This window comes from Lissotriton helveticus, chromosome 12 (assembly GCF_964261635.1).
Source record: "Lissotriton helveticus chromosome 12, aLisHel1.1, whole genome shotgun sequence".
NCBI lineage: Eukaryota > Metazoa > Chordata > Amphibia > Caudata > Salamandridae > Lissotriton > Lissotriton helveticus.
The window spans coordinates 74,341,521-74,362,708 of NC_136073.1; the positions used below are offsets into that span (position 1 = coordinate 74,341,521).

Consider the following 21,188-nt stretch of genomic DNA (forward strand, 5'->3'; position numbering starts at 1 on the left):
TCATAAGATCAAGTGGTTAGACCATATTCGGGGGCTTTTGACTAACATGGGTTTGCGGAATCTGTGGGAGGATCCTACAAGCTCAAGGTTCCCGCCTAAGAAGATTCTAAAGAGCTTGTATTGGCACTTTGTGGTTTCTGGGACCTACAGGTCTATCGACCCTGGGTCTTTGACAGGAATGTTTTTGGATATTAAAGATGTGCCAAAACTGGAAGCCTTTTGGGACGTTATCTCAAAACCTCTTGATCGCAAATTATATTTTCAACTGAGAATTGGGAGTCTACCGGTAGGGACATTCACTAGCAAGTGGTCTCCGGGGGCTAAAGCTGTTTGTCCATCATGTTCAGCTCGCCCGGAAACTATTGGACACCTGCTTTTTGAATGCCCAGTGTACATGGAGCCCCGGAGAATGTGGCTTCGCCCAATGTGCAGGTTACTGGGTACCGACCGGGGGTCGGTGGCAGTTCGTATTATCCGTTCCTGTACTGATATGACAGTTTGTATACTTGGGCTGGGCCTGGGTTATCAGAAGTAGAATGCTTAAAAATTAATATGTAATCACTGTACCGAAATCAAATTTTTAAATATGTATATTCTTATTTAAATCCATAGTTTTAATGGATTTAATTGTATAATGAATTTATGGGTTTTATATGTATATATGTACAATTTTTTAAAAACCATATTTATATGTCTAAACTTTATTTGTATATACGGTTTGCTTTTATGACAATCATCGAATAAAGCTTGTCTGAACTGAACTGATGATAATAGTTTTTTAAACACCCCAACTTTTCAGAAAAAACACTAGGGAAGTCTTCTTTCAGCTTGTCACAAAAATCCTTATCACAATTTCGATTTACAGAAACAATGTTTGTATTACCAAAAAATAGTTCCTTCAAGATAATGGGAGGAGAGGAATGGGATCAAGCATTACCCCCAAATCTTTTTGATCAAACCAGCTCAAAATGCTGTCCCCTTTTTGTGAAATATAAACTTTTGAGTTGGTAAGCCTCCCCTTGTAGTCAACGACACCCCGAAAATAACCCAACAGCTTGATTGGTTCCCCACCATAGAAAAATGTTCTTATGTCAGGGCGAAATAATTTTATTTTACCCAGTAAGTTTTTGATGAAAAAATCTTTCGCCACAATGGTGATTTTGGCGCCAGAATCGAATAGCACTCTAGTGGAGTAACCATCTACCAGAATCACATCAGTGGGGCAGTTTTTCTTTTCAGGACCAAGTACAGCTTGTACCACAATTTGACCACAATCAACCTCCTCCTCATTCTCACACGTCTCATCAAAATCATAATAAATCTCATTGACTTTTCCCTTGAAGCCTCTTTGCAAGCAACAGAAACATGTCCTCTCCTTTTGGACTTGCTACACGTGACTTTCCACCCAGGGCACTGTCTATCATTTGCAAAATGTCCCATCTTGCCGCACCGAAAACACTTTACTTGGGAAAAATCAAATTTACTAACTGGCTTGTCACTAGCGACCCTGCCCGACGGCGATTCCTTCTTAACACTCCTTTGACCAATGACATCCTTCTGTCCAGTTTTAACAAGACTAACAGTACTTTTCTCTTTACTCTCCCCATTCTTCTTAATAACTTCTACACACTTAATAGAGTGTTCAATTCTTTTTGCTATAGTAATTGCATCATCCAAACTGGGCTCATCCTTCTGCCACAATTCTTCCCTAACACCCTCAATATTACCCCCCCAGCATAAATTGGTCCCTTATTCTTTCACCAACCAAGGACCCACATTTGCAAGTAGATGCCAGTTTCCTCAGTGCTGTTATGTAATTTTCAATACTCTCCTCTTCAAGTTGTGCCCTGCGACCAAAATGGCACATTTCCAATATGGTACTGATCTTGGGAAGATAATGTTTATCAAGCATAGACACACAAATCTCATACTCATTCAAATTACGATCTTGAAGTTCAGGAAGGTGATCAAACACCTCCTGACCTTCTGAACCTAAGCAGTGTAGTAACAAAGCTGTCTTTCTTTCCGCACTCAAACTGGCACCACATACCTAAGCATATCTCTCAAACACCTTACGCCATTTCTGCCATCTAATGGGTGGATCCCCTGGAGATGACAAAAAAACGGAGGTGCTGTAACATTCTGCATCTTTCACTCACTATAAATTCACTAAATATACAAAACTGCGAGGCAATAAAACCAAGTACAAAGTTGAAAATAATATAAGCACAAAAAGAGCAAAACAGTATAAATAAGTGAAGAAAGGGAGAGATAAAAAAAACACAACATCCATAAAGTTCCTAGTTGGCTCTAAACACCGTATGCTAGTCCCAGCAAATTACATAGAATAATACCAACTCTGTCCAGGATACAGACAAGCAGTTGCACCAATGTCCTCCAAGTGCAGAAATCAAAAAGAAATGTCCCTCAAAAAAAAAAATAATGTCACCACGACATCTGTACCAGAGTCACAAATCCTTTCCGATATTTGCAGGGAACAGTAAATAAAGTCAGATGTCTGCAAACCGCTCCAGAAGCCAAAAACAAAGCGCTGCAGCAAAACGTACCTTGTCCTTTCCCAGCACACAAGTAGAAACACCTTCAGGATAACGTAGAGATGTGAAAATCGACAAGTCCAAAACGACACGGAGACTGCCTCAATTGGAGATAAAGTAGACCAAGGAAATATGGCCGCCGCGTCGTCGCCGTGATGATGTCAGCACGCTGAAACGCAATGACGCGATACCCAGAATGCACCTTTCTACGCAGTATCATCACAAAGAAGGCTCCAAGAATCCGACATCACCGTAGTGAAGCTGACGTTCCAGGAGAGAGGAAGCGCTCGAGCGTGAAGGACGCAGTGAGTTTAAAAAATGCTCACCCTAACTCCTTCTTGTGAAAGTAGATGTCCACGTGCTGTGTCCCCCGCCGTTGTCGAAATAAAACGCCCAGATAAAACGCCTAGAAACTGCTCACACGTTGCTCTTGTAGTCCTCACCCAGCACGATAAAAACTTGCCACAGGACAAAGCAGCACGTTAACTCCAAGAGAACCAAAAAATGCAAGCAACCCACTAAAACATATCTCCTAATGAAGTAATAACACTTCATTATTCAGGGAGAACAAATTGAAACAAATTATCCGGGTATACTTGTCAAGTTTTCAATAAAAAAAAAAATATAGCCAATGACAGTGCCTTCTAGGAACAAGTCTTCCAAGACTTGTGAAGTAAAAAAAATGGCATCTGTGTTGAGATCCTTTCTTCTTTCTTCCTTATCCCATCCTCGTCGCCAAATGTAATGAAATCCAAAGGTGAGTATGGTCAGATTAAGTATTTATTAAGATATAAGAATCCCATCCACAAGAGTGCTCTTATCAGCAAGAGAGTCCAAGTTCAACTGCCCACAAACTCTAAAGATAACATTACAAGAACCTGTACAGTGTATTCTAATGCACCTAGCAACAAGCATAAGGATGCATCAGGATGCCACAGTACCCCGCAGTTGATCTCTGTGGGTTCAGAGATGAAAGGGGGGAGTCTGCTCCTCTGGGTTCTGCCAAAGAGAAAGGATCGGATCCAGTTGAGGGCGGTGCCTTGTATCCTGGCGTCGTGCAGTCTGGCTGAGAGGGTGCGGTGTAAGACGATATCAAAAGTCACAGAGAGGTCTAGTAGGATGAGGGCTGTGGTGTGTCCCTGTTCGAGTAGCATGCGGATGTCGTCAGTGGCGGCGAGGAGGGCGGTCTCAGTGCTGTGGTTGTCTGATCTTACGTACTTTCAGAGAACAAAATTATCCGAATCATTGCCATTTCTATGGACTTCTTAGGAATAAGTATTTGTTTCGGCATGTTTCCACAGTTTAGAAGGGCATCATATTCTATAGAGCACAATTGTTGGTTTTGAGAAAAACAGGTTATTTAATGTATTGTATGCTGGTATCTTTGTCTGCAGAAGACGATTTGTTGTTTAATTTGGATTCATGGGTTCTACTTTGTATTCTGTCAGGTTCTGATAACACTAAAGGAGAATAAGGAAACAGTATGGACAAGTTTCTGTCGCATTTAAAAAATTGGAAGTTGATCAGAGGAAGTTATAGCTAGGAGGTGCAGCTGTTCTTAGCCGTATGCCCAACCATAAAAGACTCTACAGCCCCTGAGGGCTGGAATTATAACTAGGAGGTGCAGTTGCCCCTAGCTGTATAGCCATCCATAACGGTGTCTACACCCTCTGCAGGCTGGAGATATAGCTAGGAGGTGCAGTTGTCCTTAGCCATATATACCCATTCATAAAGGGTTCTACAGCCTCTGAGGGCTGGAGTTATAGATAGGAGCTGCAGCTGTCCTTAGCCTTATAGCCATCCATAAAAGGCTCTGAAGCCTCCGATGGCTGGAGTTACAGCTAGGAGCTAAAGCTATTCCTATCCATATGAGCGACCATAAAAGACTAAGTGGGTAGAAGTAATAGCTAGGAGTTACAGCTATTAAAGCAGCTATCATTCAGGTAAGGTGCTCAAAGCCTGGCCTAAACATAAGCTGAAAAGAAAAGTAAAGATGCTGGAGGCTGGTAGGCCAGCAGGGAATGCAAACATATCCCTGGAAATCTGATAGAGATTGCAGTTATGAATAGTCTTGCAGCTCGAAATGTAACTTTGCCTTTTTGGATATGATTCTCATAGAAGGGGATTGGTGTTGGAAATAAAATGTTGTCTAGTGCGTTACATTTTTGGTGGAGAATTGTTATAATAAGAGGCAGCAGGCGTCTTGCTGTTTATTTTGTATTCTGCTGAACAACTTCCAAAAAGGTGTCTAATCAAAATAATAAAACAAATGAAATTCTGATTAGCATACACGCCTTACCCATCAATTGCAGATAAATTAATATTTAAAGTAGGCAATATTATCCTTTGTTTGCAAGATGCAGCCCGTGGACTATATATAGGTCATTTCCACTAAGAATGCGTCAGATGAAGGGTCCCAGTTTTTGCTCGAAGACTGCTCTTTGTCAAGTTCACGATTTACATGTGGATCTAGATGTCTAAGCTGAACCTTTCCATCGAGGCTAATAAGCTTACTCAAGTCAGTTTGTGCTGGAATATTTTAGTCAGCAGCCTCGAAATACCTTCTTTCTATATGACATGACAACCACTAAAGAGGTTGGTTTGATAGATTAACAATGTGAGGGTTCCACCACCGGCAGGGCCAATAGATTTGTGTTTGAGTAGGTTTTCTTGAACGTCTGCATTGCCTTGTATATCAGAGCATTAGAGGGAAAGCATACAATAACATAATGTCTCTAACCATGGAATTGACACAGAATTCCAACAAGACTCTGGAAACCTGGATGCTATATTTGTAATCTTGTATTCTCTGCTGCAGCAAATAAATCAACATGCTGAGAATCCTATGGCATGAAGAGGGTGACATCTTGCTTAGAACAAACTCAGTTATTTCCAGAGCACTCTGATTTGATTTTATGCCCTACTATTAGAAGCTGTACTGCGGTTAGGGAGAAGAAAACAAGTTACTTACCTGTAACTTCAGTTATCCAGTATTGGTATCTTTCATAGATTCACATGCTTAGAATCATCCCCGTCGACGAGGTGGGAGTCTGGCGGTACAATAAAACATATACATTATAGTAATAATAACATTACACCATAGGCTATAGTAGATAGCAAAGTCACAACACTAGCCTATCTTAGTCCTTTTGCAAAAATAACCAAACTTGGAAGCAGCCAATCAGGCATCAGCCCCTCCTAGAACCTTCCCCACAGAGAGGCAAACCCTCAGATTTTCGTAAGCACAAGTGACAATAAGTCTGCCATAATGATAAGGTAAGCCTCTCCGGGGAGGAGGGTGGGTCGCATGTGAATCTAAGAAAGATACCAATACTGGATAACTGAAGTTACAGGAGAGTAACTCGTTTTCTTATCCTGTATCGGGGTATCTTTCATAGATTCACATGCTTAGAATCAGAGTAGATAGCAGTAAATAATACTTAGAGAAAGTGGATGGTGGGGTATCATAAGAAGTTCAATAGATACCATATCAAACCATTGCAATATATATATATATATATATATGTACGTAAATGTGTTTGTATTTATATAGCGCACTTCTACCCAGAGGTCTAGTAGCGCTGTATTCATACCGCTGTAGAACTCATCCTGGCTTTCCTGTGAAATGTCCACTCCCGGGCACCCCCAAGGTGAAGCCAGGCATCCAAGCGCTGCTGGGGCCGTTGTGGAGATTAAGCAAGCTATTGCCCAGAGTCACAGAGTGGGACCCATGATTAGACTAGGCACCGGGGCGAGAATTATCAGGTCCGGGGAAATTGAGTCCAAGAGCCGCCGAGGTGGGAATTGAACCCTGGTCCCGGGCCAGACCTCAGGCATCAGGGTCTGCCGCTCTAACCATTGAGCCACGCTTCTCCACTATATATTTATCCCTATACTTTGAGAAATAGTAAGTTATACATATACACAACATGATTGTATACAATAAAGACTTTGTATAATATCAGAAACTATATATTCTTGCCATCAGGCTTACCTTATCTAAAGAGGTTTCTTAGTACTGCTTGTCCAACTGCTGACTCAGCTTCTGTTGCCAGATCCAGGCTATAATGCCGAGTGAAAGTATGCACACTCTTCCAGGTTGCAGCTCGGCAAATCTTGTCCAGAGACACACCAGCAAACAATGCTGTAGATGAGGACATAGTCCTGGTGGAGTGAGCTTTAAACTTGCTTGACAATGGATGACCTGCCTTGCAATGGCAGAATTGAATGGCGGATGCAATCCACTTCGAGATAGTAGCTTTTGTTAAAGCTGAGCCTGGCTTGGGTCCATTATACGAGAGAAAAAACTGATCAGATTTTCTGATGGATACAGTCAGAGATATGTAGAATTTCAAGCATCTTTTGACATCCAAGGTATGCAATGACTTCTCCGCTGCCGAAGTCGGATTAGGAAAGAATGTTCGCAATATTACCGGCTCATTGAGATGAAATGAAGTAGGAACTTTAGGTATAAATGTGGGATTAGTCCGCAGGAGGACATAATCATTAGCAAATTTCAAATATGGTTGCCTTATAGTAAACGCCTGTATTTCACTCACTTGTCGTGAAGAGGTGAATGCCAACAGTAGAGCCGTCTTCCATGAGAGATACTTGATATCCGCTTCATGAATGGGTTTAAAAGGATGTTTCATCAGTTGTTGTAAAACCAGATTCAGTCTCCATTCCGGAGGAGGAGCTCTAATAGGTGGGAAAGTTCTGAAAAGTCCCTTCAGGAACTGCTTAATGAGGCGATTGGAGCAGAGTGATGCCAACCCAGAAGATCTTCTGGATGTAGAAATAGCAGCTAAATGCAATTTAACCGATGAAAACGTTAGACCCGACTTTAAAAGCAACAAAAGATAAGGCAGAACCTTTTTGGGAGGACATTCCAGCGGATGCAAGCTGTTGTTAGAACACCAGCAACAGAATCTCTTCCATTTTAAGGTATAGGTCCGTAATGTAGAAGGGACTCTTGCTTTATTTGGAATGTCCCTGCATTCTTGAGGTAAGTCTACATCCCTGAAATCTGTGGTCCAGGAACCAAGCATGGAGTTGCAGTTGATCTGGGCAAGGATGAAGAATCTGGCCTTTGCTCATTGTTAATACATCCGGCAGGATCGGAAGGCGGAATGGCTTGCACTTGGAGAGAAAAAGAAGCTCTGTGAACCAGTGCTGACGTGGCCATTTTGGTGCATTCAGAATCATGCAGCATGGTTCCTTCTTTATCTTTTGCAGAATTCTCGGAATCAGAGGAACATCTCATCAGAAAAGCGTTCCCCCATGAACCTGTCTCCAGCTCCCAACTTGCGAAGAAAAGGCACTTCCGATTGTCTTTGGTGGCAAAGAGATCCAGATTTGGTTTGCCCCACTTTTGAAAGACTTTGTTTAGTATTGTTTGATCCAGCTCCCATTAGTGGCACGATTTCTTTGTCCTGCTGAGAGAATCTGCCCAGGTATTTTGGACCCCTGGAAGATGTTCCACTTTGATAGTGATATTGTGCTGGAGAAGCCACTTCCAGATGTTTTGAGCTTCCTGGGACAGAATTTGAGACCTTGTACCACTCTGCTTGTTTAGGTAATGCATGCAGGTGGTGTTGTTGGTCCTGATGAGAACTGTAGATCCTCGAAGACGAGGTAGAAAAGACTGCAGGGCCAGTGAAATCGCTCGAAGTTCCAGAAAGTTGATGTGCATTTTCGCCAGTGCTGAAGGCCACTTCCCTGTTACGCTTAGATCTTGAAGATGCGCACCCCAACCTTCCAGGGAAGCATCTGTGGTGATGCTAAAATCCGGAACTGGAGGCTGAAAAGTGAGCCCTACTGAGATATTCTTGAAACACCTCCACCAGGAAGGCGTTTCTTTCATAACTGGAGTTACTTGAACCATGTCGTCGAATGAACCGGAGATCTGGAGCCACTGATTGTCCAGCTCCTCTTGAATTGGTCTCATATTCAGCCGTGCCTGAGGCACTAGCAGAATTGCTGACGACAAAATCCCCAGAAAAGATTTGATCATTCTCACTGAAGCGAACTTTCTTTTTAGGAGGTTCGATGCTAGAGAGAGAAGACAAGATATTCTGTCTGTGGATAAGAATGCCTTGTCTTGAACAGTGTCCAACTTTGCTCCTAGAAACTGTATCACTTGAAAAGGATAAAGGCTTGACTTTTGAGCATTTAACGAGAGGCCCAGCGAGTGAAACGTTTGCCGGCATTTGGTTGTTGCAAGAGAAGCCTGGCGCAGGGAAGGAGCCTTTATTAGCCAGTCATCCAGATATGGGAATAGTTGGATTCCTTGCAACCTGAGATGAGCTGCTACTGGAGCTAGAAATTTGGTAAAGACTCTTGGAGCCGAGTGCAGGCCAAATGGAAGGACTTTGAATTGATAATGTGCACCTGCCACAGTGAATCTCAGAAACGTTCGATGTTTGAGGTGAATAGGGATTTGAAAATACGCATCCTGGAGATCCAAGGTTGTCATGAAATCCGCATGGTCTAGAAGCTGAAGAATTTCTTGAAGTGTTACCATGAGAAAGGATTTCTTTTGTAGGTATTTGTTTAGCATTCGTAGGTCTAAGATCGGCCTCCAATCCCCAGACTTTTTCTTTATCTGGAAAAAACGAATCCCTTTCCTGTTTGAGAGTGAGGAACTCTTTCTGTCACCCCTTTTAACAACATTGATTTTACTTCTTTCCTGAGTAGAGAAAGATGTGGTGTTTTTTTCTTTAGAGGTGGATGAGGGGGGGGGGAATTTGGTGAACTCCAGGGTGTCCCCGAATTTTATAATGTCCAATACCCACTTGTCTTTGGTTATTTTTATCCGATTATTGAAATGTTGGGAAATAAAAGGAATTTTGAATGCTTGAGGCATGTCTGAAGCAGGTGCAATAGGAATGCCACTGCCTTCTGGCAGAATCTCTGCCTTGAGGTTGACGCTTCTTGCCCTGTTGCCTATAGGCGGCCGTTGGAGGGTTTCTGTAGGTTTGCTGATGTTGCTGGTACGAATATCCGTATCGACCCTCGTTCCCCTGCTATTGGTATTTCTGGTAGCCTCCTCGAAAGGAGTAAGAATCTCTGCCTTTTGCTCCTCGAATGGGTGTCTTCTGATATTGCAACGGACCCCAATGATCTTGCGGTCTCTGTGTCCTTCTTTATCTCTTGTAGTGCATCGTCAATATGCTTACCGAAAAAGTGATCGCCATCAAAAGGCATGCCCAGGATTTTCGTCTGGATCTCTGGGCGAAAACTCGTGGCTTTCAGCCAGCCCTGTCTTCTAAGTGTAGCCGCTCCTGCTAAATGACGGAATCCAAGAGATGCAATATCGATTGAGATATCAATGATCTCGGAAGCGGCCCTTTCACCCTCCATGAGAATTTTCCTTGCCTCCATTCTCTTATCATCTGGCAGATCTTCTATATAGGGCGAGATGTTCGACCACAGTTGACAGTCATATCTGCTTAGAATGGCTAAACAATTTGTAGCCCAAATAGTAGCAACTGCCATTGTGGTAAATCGTTTGCCTATATTGTCCAGGCGCCTCCCATCCTTGTCAGGAGGAGCTGTTATTGGAGCTGAGGGGTTCCTTGATTTTCTTTGCGCTGCCTGAGAAATAACAGTCAGCTTTAGGGTGACCTGAAATGCAGGCTGGTGCATCCTCCAGAGCTTTGTACTTTTTGTCAATCCTAGGGAGGATTGCCGTAACGGAGACTGGAGTTTTCATAATTTTACTTCCCTCTTTCCATATGTGATCAATTATGGGAATAGAGCGCGTAGATTTCATGCTTTGGTCTTTAAAAGTGTATCAGAAGCACTCCGTCTTTTATACTGGCATGTTTAGGTGAAACCTAGCAGAAGCCCTTTTCATAATGGCATGGAATCCTCCTATGTCCTCAGGAGGAGAATCTGCAGCTGGAGGGATCGGTGAAGCTGGAGCCGGAATTAGATATTCATCCCATTCGCCTACGGTAGTGGGCGAATTAGGAATTTCTCCATCTTCAGCCACCGTGCCCCTGTCATCATCCTGTAGCAGCCGTGAAAGCAACGTCACCTGGGGCTCAGAAACTGGTTTTGCAGGAGTCACCGGTTGCATTTGCACAGGAGAAGGTTGTTGTGGAGGTGGAGCTGGAGGAAAACGGCTGTTGTAGTCCTTCAGCATTGCCGTAAGATCTTGAAGCAAGGAAGCAGGCATTTAAACCACTGGCTCTTGATGGAAAACTTCTTGGGGCTCCCTTAGAGACTCACATGGCTCATAATATTCTTCTTCTTCATCATCATCATCTTGATATTTTATCCTGAGTTGTGACGGTTCATGTGCCTGTCCGTAGGGGTCATCATCATCTTCTGATTCCTCCAAGTAATGGCTTGGAGGCAAAGGTGAAAAATGCGAAACATCATGATAAAATTGTCTGGAAGACGACAATTTAGAGCTCAAAATAGGTGTAAATTGTAAAGGCGCAGGTATTTTACACTTCAAAGTGGCAGAAATATATGTCGATGGTGATTCATATTCTGCTGAAATGGCTGTAACAGACGGCATCGCTGACGCTGTGATCATAGTAGTCGTCGACGGAAAAGACATAGTCGACGATGTGGTCATCGACGTCATGGTTGAAGTGGTCATCGACGGTGGACTCGTCGAAGGCATAATTATCGTCGACGGTGAGATAGTCGACAGCAGCGTCGTCGACGGCGGGCTCGTCGACGGAACATGAAGCGTCGTTGACGGGATACTAGTCAACCACTGGATAACTGTCGTTGACGGTGGAGGCATCGTCGACAGGATCTTCGACAACGAAGCCGGCGTCGACATGATGCGAGTCGTCCACGGCGTATGGACACTCGTCGTCGATGTTGTCGAAGGGGATCTCGCCGACGGTATACTTTTCTTCGACGATGAAGATCCACTCACCTTCTGTGGTGATTTTCTCGTCGACGAAGATGTTTTACTCATCGACGGAGGATCTTGAAGAGATTTTGAGGTAGTTTTCTGAGAAACCTTCACCATATCTCTTGATTTCACCTCAGAAGAGACTTTCTCTTTTTTTGAGGAAGAGTGACCCACCTCAGAAGAGGATGTTTTCAAGGTCTTACTCAGCTTCTCAGGAGGATCTCCGGACCTATCCCTCTTCTTGGATACAGGAGTGGACACTTGAGGACTGACACTTTCTTCACCTTCAGAAACCACTTCAGATGATGCCTTCAACTTTTCCAACCAAACCAGCAGACAACCCTCTCTATCCTTCAAGGTCTTGGCAGGGAAGGTTCTACAAATCCTGCAGTCCTTGACCTTGTGTGCTGGGTAAAGACAATAGATACACTCCTTATGTGGGTCCTCAAAGTGTAGTCTCTCTAGAACAGGCCAAAAACAAACTCTTCTTAGAATCAAACATACTTTCTTCAAAGAAGTAAAGCTTGAGGAAACAAAACTGAGCAGAGCTCAGGGAGACTCCCTAACACACGAGGTGGGGTAGAAAATCTGAGGGTTTGCCTCTCTGTGGGGAAGGTTCTAGGAGGGGCTGATGCTTGATTGGCTGGCTTGCAAGTTTAGTTATTTTTGCAAAAGGACTAAGATAGGCTAGTGCAGTGACTTTGCTATGTACTATAGCCTATGGTGTAATGTTATTATTACTATAATGAATATATTTTATTGTACCGCGAGACTCCCACCTCGTCGGGGGGATGATTCTAAGCATGTGAATCTATGAAAGATAGCATCTTAATGAATCCCAGATTCAGCAAAGGTCATTAGTCTCTTCTCGAGCATAGTTTCAGCCTGTACCTTGAAAATACTCTTTTTTTGTTGGCAATTTGGAACTCTTTCTGTTGCCTCTTGGTTCCATCTGAAATAGCCTTTATGCAATAGTTAAGGTAGTTGTCAGCGAATGTAACTATTGCACTGGCGGTATTGCTTGAAAGATTTCTATCCTCTGTGGATCTTTTCAGCACCCAATTATCTATGGTGGTTTTCATTCAAGTCCCTAGAAGAATGTAGGTTGCTAATGGTATTTGAGAGAGGAACCAGCCACTGCTGTTGAAAAAAACCTTCCTAAACATTGCTGATGGAGGAGCACCACAGAGCATTTGACATCTTTGCAACTAATGAAAAGGCAAACATTCTCTTTGAGAGCTCTGTTCCTGAGAGTTTCCTAAATGTGTCAACGGGGGTCAGCTTTCTTTCAAGACCCACTGACTAAATTGTTTGGCTTATTTGTAATCTCTTTGTCAACCTGTGCTTCAAATAGAGCATTACCTGAGAAATGTAGGTCTTGACTCTTAAACGGCACCAACAAAATCCGTGAGCGATAGCCCTAAGTACAGGAGTGGCTAAAATGGCAATTAAATACAATGTGACTGATTCTCGGTGGTTCCATAGATGCTGGCAATCCATGCACATACATTTCCACCACAATTTGCATAGCTTTCAGACTTTGAGAATTCATAATGATGCCCTGGATTAATTACATGTACTCACATTCCTCTCTTTGCAGAAGTGGGGATTGTCAACCATGAAGACATTTCATTAGCATATGTATCGCAAGAAAGTGCATTTGCAGATTTTTAAAATAGTTTTATTTTTTTCTCCACACAATAAATATTTGTTTCTGTGTAGAAACCACGTCCCCATAACTGATTCGGAGTATGGGGGCATCTCTTCACTCTCCCACTAGGTGAAGGCACCTACTCCTGCCTTTCACAGAGGTAGATGAATGTGTGAAACAACCTACATGGTTGTTGTGAATATCCACAAATATACAGGATGCTATCTATGCCTTTTGATAAGGTTGATCTCATGTATGTGAGGAAAAGGGTACTTAATTCGAGAGGATGCCTTGGGAAGGCAAGATGTAAAGATCCTTCCACTATGAAGAATAAGCAGCTTTCCTGCTAAGAGACTGGAGCAGGATGCAAGATATCCCTTGTGGTTTGAAGTCTGGATTAGAACCATTCGCTCTTCTAACATGGGGATGGGTTACCTAGACAGTGCACCCTGCAACTGAAATAGCTAAAGATTCCGAGAAAAAGAGAGGCAAAGTGAGGGAGAGGCAGGAAGAGGGGGAAAAGGAGAGAAACAAGTGTCTGGGACTGTGCTGTTGGGTAGTTTTTGGAAACCATACCAAGTGAAGAATAAGGCAGAGCAGAAATATATTTGGATTTTATAATTCCCCTGATTTCCCAACATAGTGCACAAATACAGATACTTCTTGTTACACACCCCTTTTTGAGCCTGAACTCCTCTTGGCAAAAGTGAAGTGAAGGGCCCTTCAGTGCACTTCAGATGGCTTTTTGAAATATGCACCTTTCCCCACTTAACATTTGAAGTTTCTGATGCCCTCTGACCCAACTCCAGACTTTGCCTACTCAGTAAAGGCAAGGTGTATATACTTCACCAAAATACCAAGTGCGTAGTATTCGAAGGCAAGTAAAGGGGATGGTTGGAAGGTCTCACCTGAATCTGCTTGGACAGCTTCTGAAATGGGGTGATGTATGAGGATTTGGAGAGTTGAAGAATAGCCTCAATATGCTTCACTCCAGGCTTGTCCAGCTGTTGGCTGATCCCAGACAGATCGCTGACACGGTCAGCCCAAAACTCAATCTCCTCCAGTGGTCCGGAATTCTCTCCGGTTTCCAGAGCCTCCTGCGCACTCAGCACCTCTTTAATCTGACGCGTCCAATGAACCATGCATGCTGCCAAAGGGAGGATCATAGAGTGAGTGGTTTTGGCAGCTGTCCCTTTCATCAAAGTTGCTCACTAGGATCACATCATCCCCTTTTCCACAATGCATCCTATATTTCTTTGAAAGTATTCACACACCAACCAGTTTGGCGAACCAGACCTCCTTGCCCATAGACTCTTTCCAAAGTTAAACATGTTTCACTCATTTTATACCACATTACACAATGTACAAAATCGGGAATCACATCTAAAATATATTGTTCAACTTATTATCATACACTGACACAGGAGGAGCAAGTCAGAACATATGATAAAACATCATGACCATACCTCTGATAACATATCATGACCATAATAAGAACCTGGGGGAGCCTTACCTTGTGTGTGGGAGCAGCCTGTTCTTCGCCAACACCGCCGAGAGTCACATATCCTCAAGAAGCGTAGCGGGGGCCATTCTCTAAAGCTACCGCCACTGGACGCCACTACCACCAGCGCCGCCGCCCCGGGACTACAATCCCCGGCATTCTCAGAGACGGCGCGCACCACTGACGCGGCAGCAGCGCCAGGAGACGCATTTAGAAGCGCAGACCTCCGCGTCGCGGGACAAGCCGGGCGAAGCCCGTTCAAGTACGGATGAGGACGGGACGGGCCACTCCCCTAACATCTGCATTCAAGGTCAGTGAGTGCCCGTAACCTTATTTTGGTTGTCAGAGTTTGGTGTGGGGATTACACATTTATTATTGGAAGAGGAGTTAGCCTCACCCGTTGCAAATATCATGGCCACTTCTCCAACTGTAGGGGGTAATGTTAGGAAATCCACTGGCGGGACTTTAATGGGCACTCTGGATAATTTCCTTGTAAGAGTGTCAACAGCTTTGGCCAAAGACATTGAACTAACTGAAAAGAGACTATCTCTTGACACCCCCTTTGACAAGCGATTCTCAATGGGAAGCCTGGCAAGGGCTAGGTCACCTGTCCCTCAGCAGGTTGATATCCAGGATACGCTGTCTTCCTTGGGGGGGGGATGAGTACCTCTGGAATCAAGACCTAATATTCCAATGGACACGACCAACCCGAATATCACCTCGAAGAGGCTGCCTTCACCTAATATCAAGACCAGGTCAGCCAGTAATGCACAAACGGGTACAGTACAGCATCCGCAGGGTCTGACATCAAAAAGAAAACGTCCCGGGGAGCAAGTGCGAGCAATTGAAGGAAAGCAAAAAGTGTAAAGGAGGCTGTACCCATGGAGAACCCCATACCAAGCACTTCACCTTGCCTTACACCATCGCTACCAGCTAATGAAGGGGCCAATTTACTCCCAAGTGCGGGGGGTGAAGCATTGGGTGAGCTGGGTCCTTCCTTCTGGAAAAGGCTGAAATGTACTGTCAAGAAGATAATTCACCCGATATACGATAGACCGGACTCCATTGAAACCAGACTTGTGTGCCTGGAACTTTCACTTGCTTCAGTTCAGTCACGGGTGGGAAATCGGGGTAGTGGCCCAAATTGTACACAGCTAAATATGGCAGGGCAAAGTATGGCGGGCACAAATTCTAACGTTCCACCAAAAGGCTGTAATAGCAATAGCACTGTAGCAAACGATCCCTTAGTGCCCTGCGTTGTAACTCCCTCAACTAACCTGGCAGGGGATAACCAAATAGCACAGAGGGATAGGGCTCAAAATGCACAGATTAGTAAACCCACAATGCAAACTCAATTATTGTCCAAACACCCCCCAGCTCATACTGTTGCTAGACTACCAACCATAGAACTCCCCCCCCCCCCGAATCAGCCCCTTATGTGATAGTATTGGCGGGGGTTCCACCTTTGAACCAGGGAAAGAGGGAGACATATATGGAACTTAAGAACAAGTGCATCTTTTGGCTTAATGCTAATCGGCCTTTGCCAATCCATATATGTGCAGAAATTCTATTTGCTAGAAGAGTTAATTGGGTGGGTAGGCGGACAAAGTCTGTTGGGGGGACTGCATTATTATTAATTTCAGGGACAGGAGATGTGTTGAATACATCTGTAATTGGCCCCAAAAAGACTTCTCGTCCCTAATTCAACCACTTTCCCTAAATTATTTTTATGCATCAGTGCAGGCTTCACAAAGGGAAATCTTTCCAGTGGGTGAGGCATCGAACCATTTCGCTTTACGGAATATAAGGCTATATAACGGGTTCGATGCTCTATCTGGGTTAGAGGACTGCGATTGACAGCAAATATCTGAAGGCGGCAATAGAGTGAGTACAATACTATTGCCCGACGAAAATGTAGCCAGGAGTGAAGGCCAACTGACCAATTACGAAGGCCCACAGGCAGGTGTGGTGGGTCCTAAGCCAAATAAAGAAAATGTAGCCATTACACAGAAGGGTGGCAAATTCCCATCTCAGTATGTACTGAGTAGGGTAAGCCCCTCACCACCCGCGGACTCAAGTATATTGCCTCGGCATAATTCTTCTGCAACGGGGGGTGAGATAGCTGGTAGGCCCCCGAGTACAGTCTGCCTGACATCGCTAATATCCTGGAATCTGGCGGGTATGGGGCCCAAACTAGGTTCGCCATGCTGGCTGAGTTTTATTGACAAATTTGACATCTGTCTCTTCCAAGAGACCTGGTCTGTTGAACCAGTATTTAGATTGGGCTACTTGAACTTTTATGTACCCGCTGGGAAAAGGCAAAAGGGTCGTCCAGTAGGAGGTCTGGTGATCTGGGTTAAGCAGAACCTAAGCTGTAGTACTCAACTACTTCCGGTCTCACACTGTGATATTATTGCAGTAAGATTTAGCTTTCCGTTTAACTTAAAAATTGACATTATTAATGTTTATGCTAGAGGCGTACCCGGAGGGTGGTCAGCAACTTTGCACCACTTAAGGTGGCGCTCGTCATTAGTTAAAGCGATTTCTGGGGCTATTAGATCATGGGTCAACACAATACATATAAATACACATGACCCTGACTTGGATAATATTGTATATAGATCCCACACAATTGTCGCTAGAGCGAGCAGAAGTGTAAAACTACATTTCCCAGAATTGCAAATGTCACATGATCGCTTTAAGTAATCAGGTGACATGGCCGCCGTCACCCACAGTGAGGCGAGCGAGACGCTGTAGCAAGTCGAAAACAGGTAAGGAGCACCTGTAGGGGACTTGGATGGTACCCCACGGGATTAGAGAAACAATTGGGGACTAAAACCGTGCACCGCTTTTCTCAACAGTGCGTGAATGCGAGAGCTGCCCGAAGGGCATAACGTGGCGCGCATAGCGGGAGTCCGGTAGACCGATTTAAACAAGGTCAGTACGGACGTGCTGTGAACTGTACACAGCTACTTTCATTTAAACATTTAAACTAAGAATCGGCATAATGTTATATTTTGACAGATTACCCGCATGTATAAAACGTCGTGTATATGAAGTGAGACGCCCCCAACTTAACGGTGGACCCAAAAAGGTATGAAGGTACTTGGGAGCGTTTTTAGGACATCTGAGTTTTCACACAAGCCCACAAGTAGTTAACCAGCCTTGTATTGCCCTTAGGTCAAAAGGGAGCCGAGCTGTAGGGGCACGCCCAGATACAGAAACAAAAAGGTATGTCATTCAGTGTTCTTGTGAAAGTAACCGCAATGCAAAAACTGAGTGTGATTCTAACAGGATTCATTGATATCCTGTAGATTGCAGCTCAAAGACCCAGATTCAGATATAGGAGAATAACGGCTACAGGAAAGGTAATATGGATTTATCATATATCATAATGGAAGCAAGAACAGGAGGCTATGAGAAATAACACTAAAACATTTTTTGGTGCTTTTTCTCTTTTTACACACATGCAGATAGAAGTGACAAGGCCCTGAGGAGAACCCATAATTGTTGTATGGTGTTCGAAACGCGTCGGCAGAACGGAGATAAAAACTTGAATTATTTATAATTATTGACTCGTGAATTATTGTTTAATATCTCTGGTTGATTGTGACTTTGTTCACTACTGATCTCATCATTGGAATCACTGATGGTTAATAAGGCAAAGAGTTGATATTTGCCCTTGGAACAGTTAAGAATAGAAATGTATAAGCTATGTTGTGTACAGTGAATGTATATATTTATGTATTAATGTTTTTTGGTGAATGTTTTGTATAAGTTGTTGTATATATGTGATATATGTGTAGTGTTGTCTTTCTGACATAAATCAATGATTTTTTTCAAAAAATAGAATTTAAAGAAAAGGTAAAAATAAATATACCTAACATATCAAAATAATATTGATTTGTTGCTTAAATTTCAGAGCAAACAAAACAAGGTGGGTTGGCATTTTCTCTTTTTCTTAGCGCTGTAAACTTTGGCGTGTCTTGGAAGATCTGGGAATGGCCCCGGAGTTGTTGACCTTGGTCGAGGACAATTTCGCTAGGGTGCGGTAGGGAAGGCAGGGAGAGGTTACGGATGCCTTCCCCGTTAAGCGGGGAGTGAGGCAGGGTTGCGTCATGGCGCATACTCTGTTCTCGCTCTTCGTGAATGGGGTGGCAGACTACCTCTCCTTGGTCCCCACTGATGCCCCTATGAAGGCTGGTAATCGCGTCCCGATCCTCATGTTCGCGGACGACACCTTCATAATCTCAAAAACACCGAGTGGTCTCCAACGGGCCCTCCGGTGCTTCACAGACTTCTGCCTGCTGCGCGGACTAGAAATAAACACCTCCAAAACAAAGTTTATGTTTCTTAAAGAACATAAACCTTCCAAGTCCTTTAAACCTTTTAGAGGAAGCATATATATTTATTTATTTATTTTAAAAGTTTTATATAGCGCTGGCTAGACCCGGAGGTATCAGAGCGCTTTACATGAGCATCAGATCATAGTTACAGGTTAAATCGTTACAAAGGTTACACAGTTCTTAGAGCATAGCAACATAGTTACTTGTAAGGTCGAGATAAACAATAAGCACAAAAACTTAAGGGGAAAAGAAGGTAGGGTGAGAGATTCAGGGGAGAGGGTTGGAGTAGGGAAAGTATACAGATAATGAAGGTGGGAAAGAGGAGGGGAGGGTGAGTGACACAGCATGGGGAGAGGAGGGGAAAGGTGACACGAACACAAACCGGTAGACGAGTCAAGGCAACGTCCAAAGTCCAGTAAGCTGTGATCCCAGGGGAAGTGGTATCCCTTCCCTATCTCTATTGCAAGAGGTTCCCTTTATGCAGTGGACTCTCTCAGAGGGGTCTCTGAGACTCCAAGGCCTACATACGGGATCCTTCCCCAAAAAGGGGAGAGGGAGTGCTTTGGCAAGGGGTGCCATACCATACCTCAAGTGTGAGTGGCTCCCTTGGCGCAGTGGACTCACTCAGCGGATTCGCTGAGACTCCAGAGTATAAATATTGGCTCTTTCCCCAACAAGGGGAGAAGGAGTGCTTAGTCAAAGAGCACAAAGGACAGGGGGTAGGCAGAGTAGCAGGCAAGGGGAAAGATTCACGGGAGAGAGGATAGGAGCTAGAGAAGAGACAATAAGGAGAGACGAAAAGAAGTCTGCCTAAAGACCGACTGGGTAGGTGACGACCAAGGAGGGAATCCACGGCCCATCTCCCCTATAGCTAAACTAAGTAGCTCCATCGGGCATCAGACAAAATAGTTCAGTCTCAAAACATTGAGAGAGGAGGGAGGGAGAGACATAAATAGAGGGAGGATGCGGTAGGAGACGCAGGAGAGACGAGAGTAAGTGCAACAATGTGGTTCAACAATATACTAGAAGAAGATCAACAAGTAAACATTAAATCAAACAATCAGCAATACAATTAGGGGAGGAGAGAAAAGAGAGAGAAAGCAGTGGGGCGTAGGGGAGGAGGGAAAGTGAGGATAAGGGAAGAGAAAACCGTAGAGACGAAAGGAAGTCTGTCTAAAGACCGACTGGGTAGGTGACGACCAAGGAGGGAATCCACGGCCCATCTCCCCTATAGCTAAACCAGGTAGCTCCATCGGGCATCAGACAAAATAGTTCGGTCTCAATACATTGAGAGAGGAGGGAAGGAGAGACATAAATAGAGGGAGGATGCGGGAGGAGATGACAGGAGAGACGAAAGGAAGTGCAACAATGTGGTTCAACAATATACTAGAAGAAGAACAACAAGTAAACATTAAATAAAACAGTCAGCAATACATTAGGGGAGGAGAGAGGAGAGAGAAAGTAGCGCGGGTAGGGGAGGAGAGGAGAGAGAGTGAGGATAAGGAAAGAGAAAACCGTAGAGACGAAAGGAAGTCTGTCTAAAGACCGACTGGGTACGTGACGACCAAGGAGGGAATCCACGGCGGGGGCGCTAGAGGGCGCACAAACAGAATGGCCGCACTGTAGTGAGGCTCCTGCTGCCTGACTGCATGATCCTATACTAATCCTTTACCACCAGCGTCAAAACCCTTACAACTGCAGGGAACTTGTGGGACATCCTGTCTAGCAGACTCGGTGAAACTCTGACGACGATTGGAGACTCCGGCTTGGAGTTACAGCCGTGACAGCGACGTGCCGGGAGTTGGGCTGGAGCTTGTCTGTCTGCGCTGCCCGGACCCCGTGGCTACGTGAGTCCGCGGCTGCCCACGAGGCGAGCAGGCCGCACCAGACGACAAACGGCGATGATCCTCCCTATGCCTCGCCCCCAGACACGGGCAGCCTGACTGGACTCCTTTGTGGCCCTGTCCCCTCCTGTCGTCACCGGAGACGGATGGTGTGCACCCTGAACGGCGACCTACGTGGACTCTCTGCCTGCTGGTGAGACCATGTGTACAGTGGAGCGCCATACACGGGAGGCAGGGGCGGACGGACCGTGACCCGCAGAGGACTGCCATATCTCTGGGAACCCGCTTGTGGTCATCGGGAAGGCCCCTCTCCCCCCCCCATACCGGACTTGCATGGTGGCGGGAGTACCTTGGCGCCTTCTCCCGGACCGGCTTGTCTTGGCTGCCTGTGATCTTTGCCCTGCTGGCGG

The 21,188-nt window shown here is 44.6% G+C and overlaps 1 protein-coding gene and 1 long non-coding RNA gene across 3 annotated transcripts in view; one reads left to right on the forward strand and one right to left on the reverse strand.

The window, feature by feature from the left end:
* The window catches only part of DNAH2 (dynein axonemal heavy chain 2), a 3,497,426-nt gene that overhangs the window by 3,234,730 nt on the left and 241,508 nt on the right, over window positions 1–21,188 (reverse strand). For both annotated transcript variants that reach the window (XM_078670326.1, XM_078670327.1), the window contains one exon: window positions 13,996–14,234. In XM_078670326.1, the coding sequence (XP_078526452.1) occupies window positions 13,996–14,234 (239 nt within the window). The remainder of the gene's footprint in view (window positions 1–13,995; window positions 14,235–21,188) is intronic.
* Window positions 14,780–21,188, forward strand: part of LOC144799129 (uncharacterized) — a 117,858-nt gene continuing 111,449 nt past the window's right edge. Inside the window, exon 1 of the long non-coding RNA XR_013603754.1 lies at window positions 14,780–14,898. This is a non-coding gene — a long non-coding RNA (uncharacterized LOC144799129). The remainder of the gene's footprint in view (window positions 14,899–21,188) is intronic.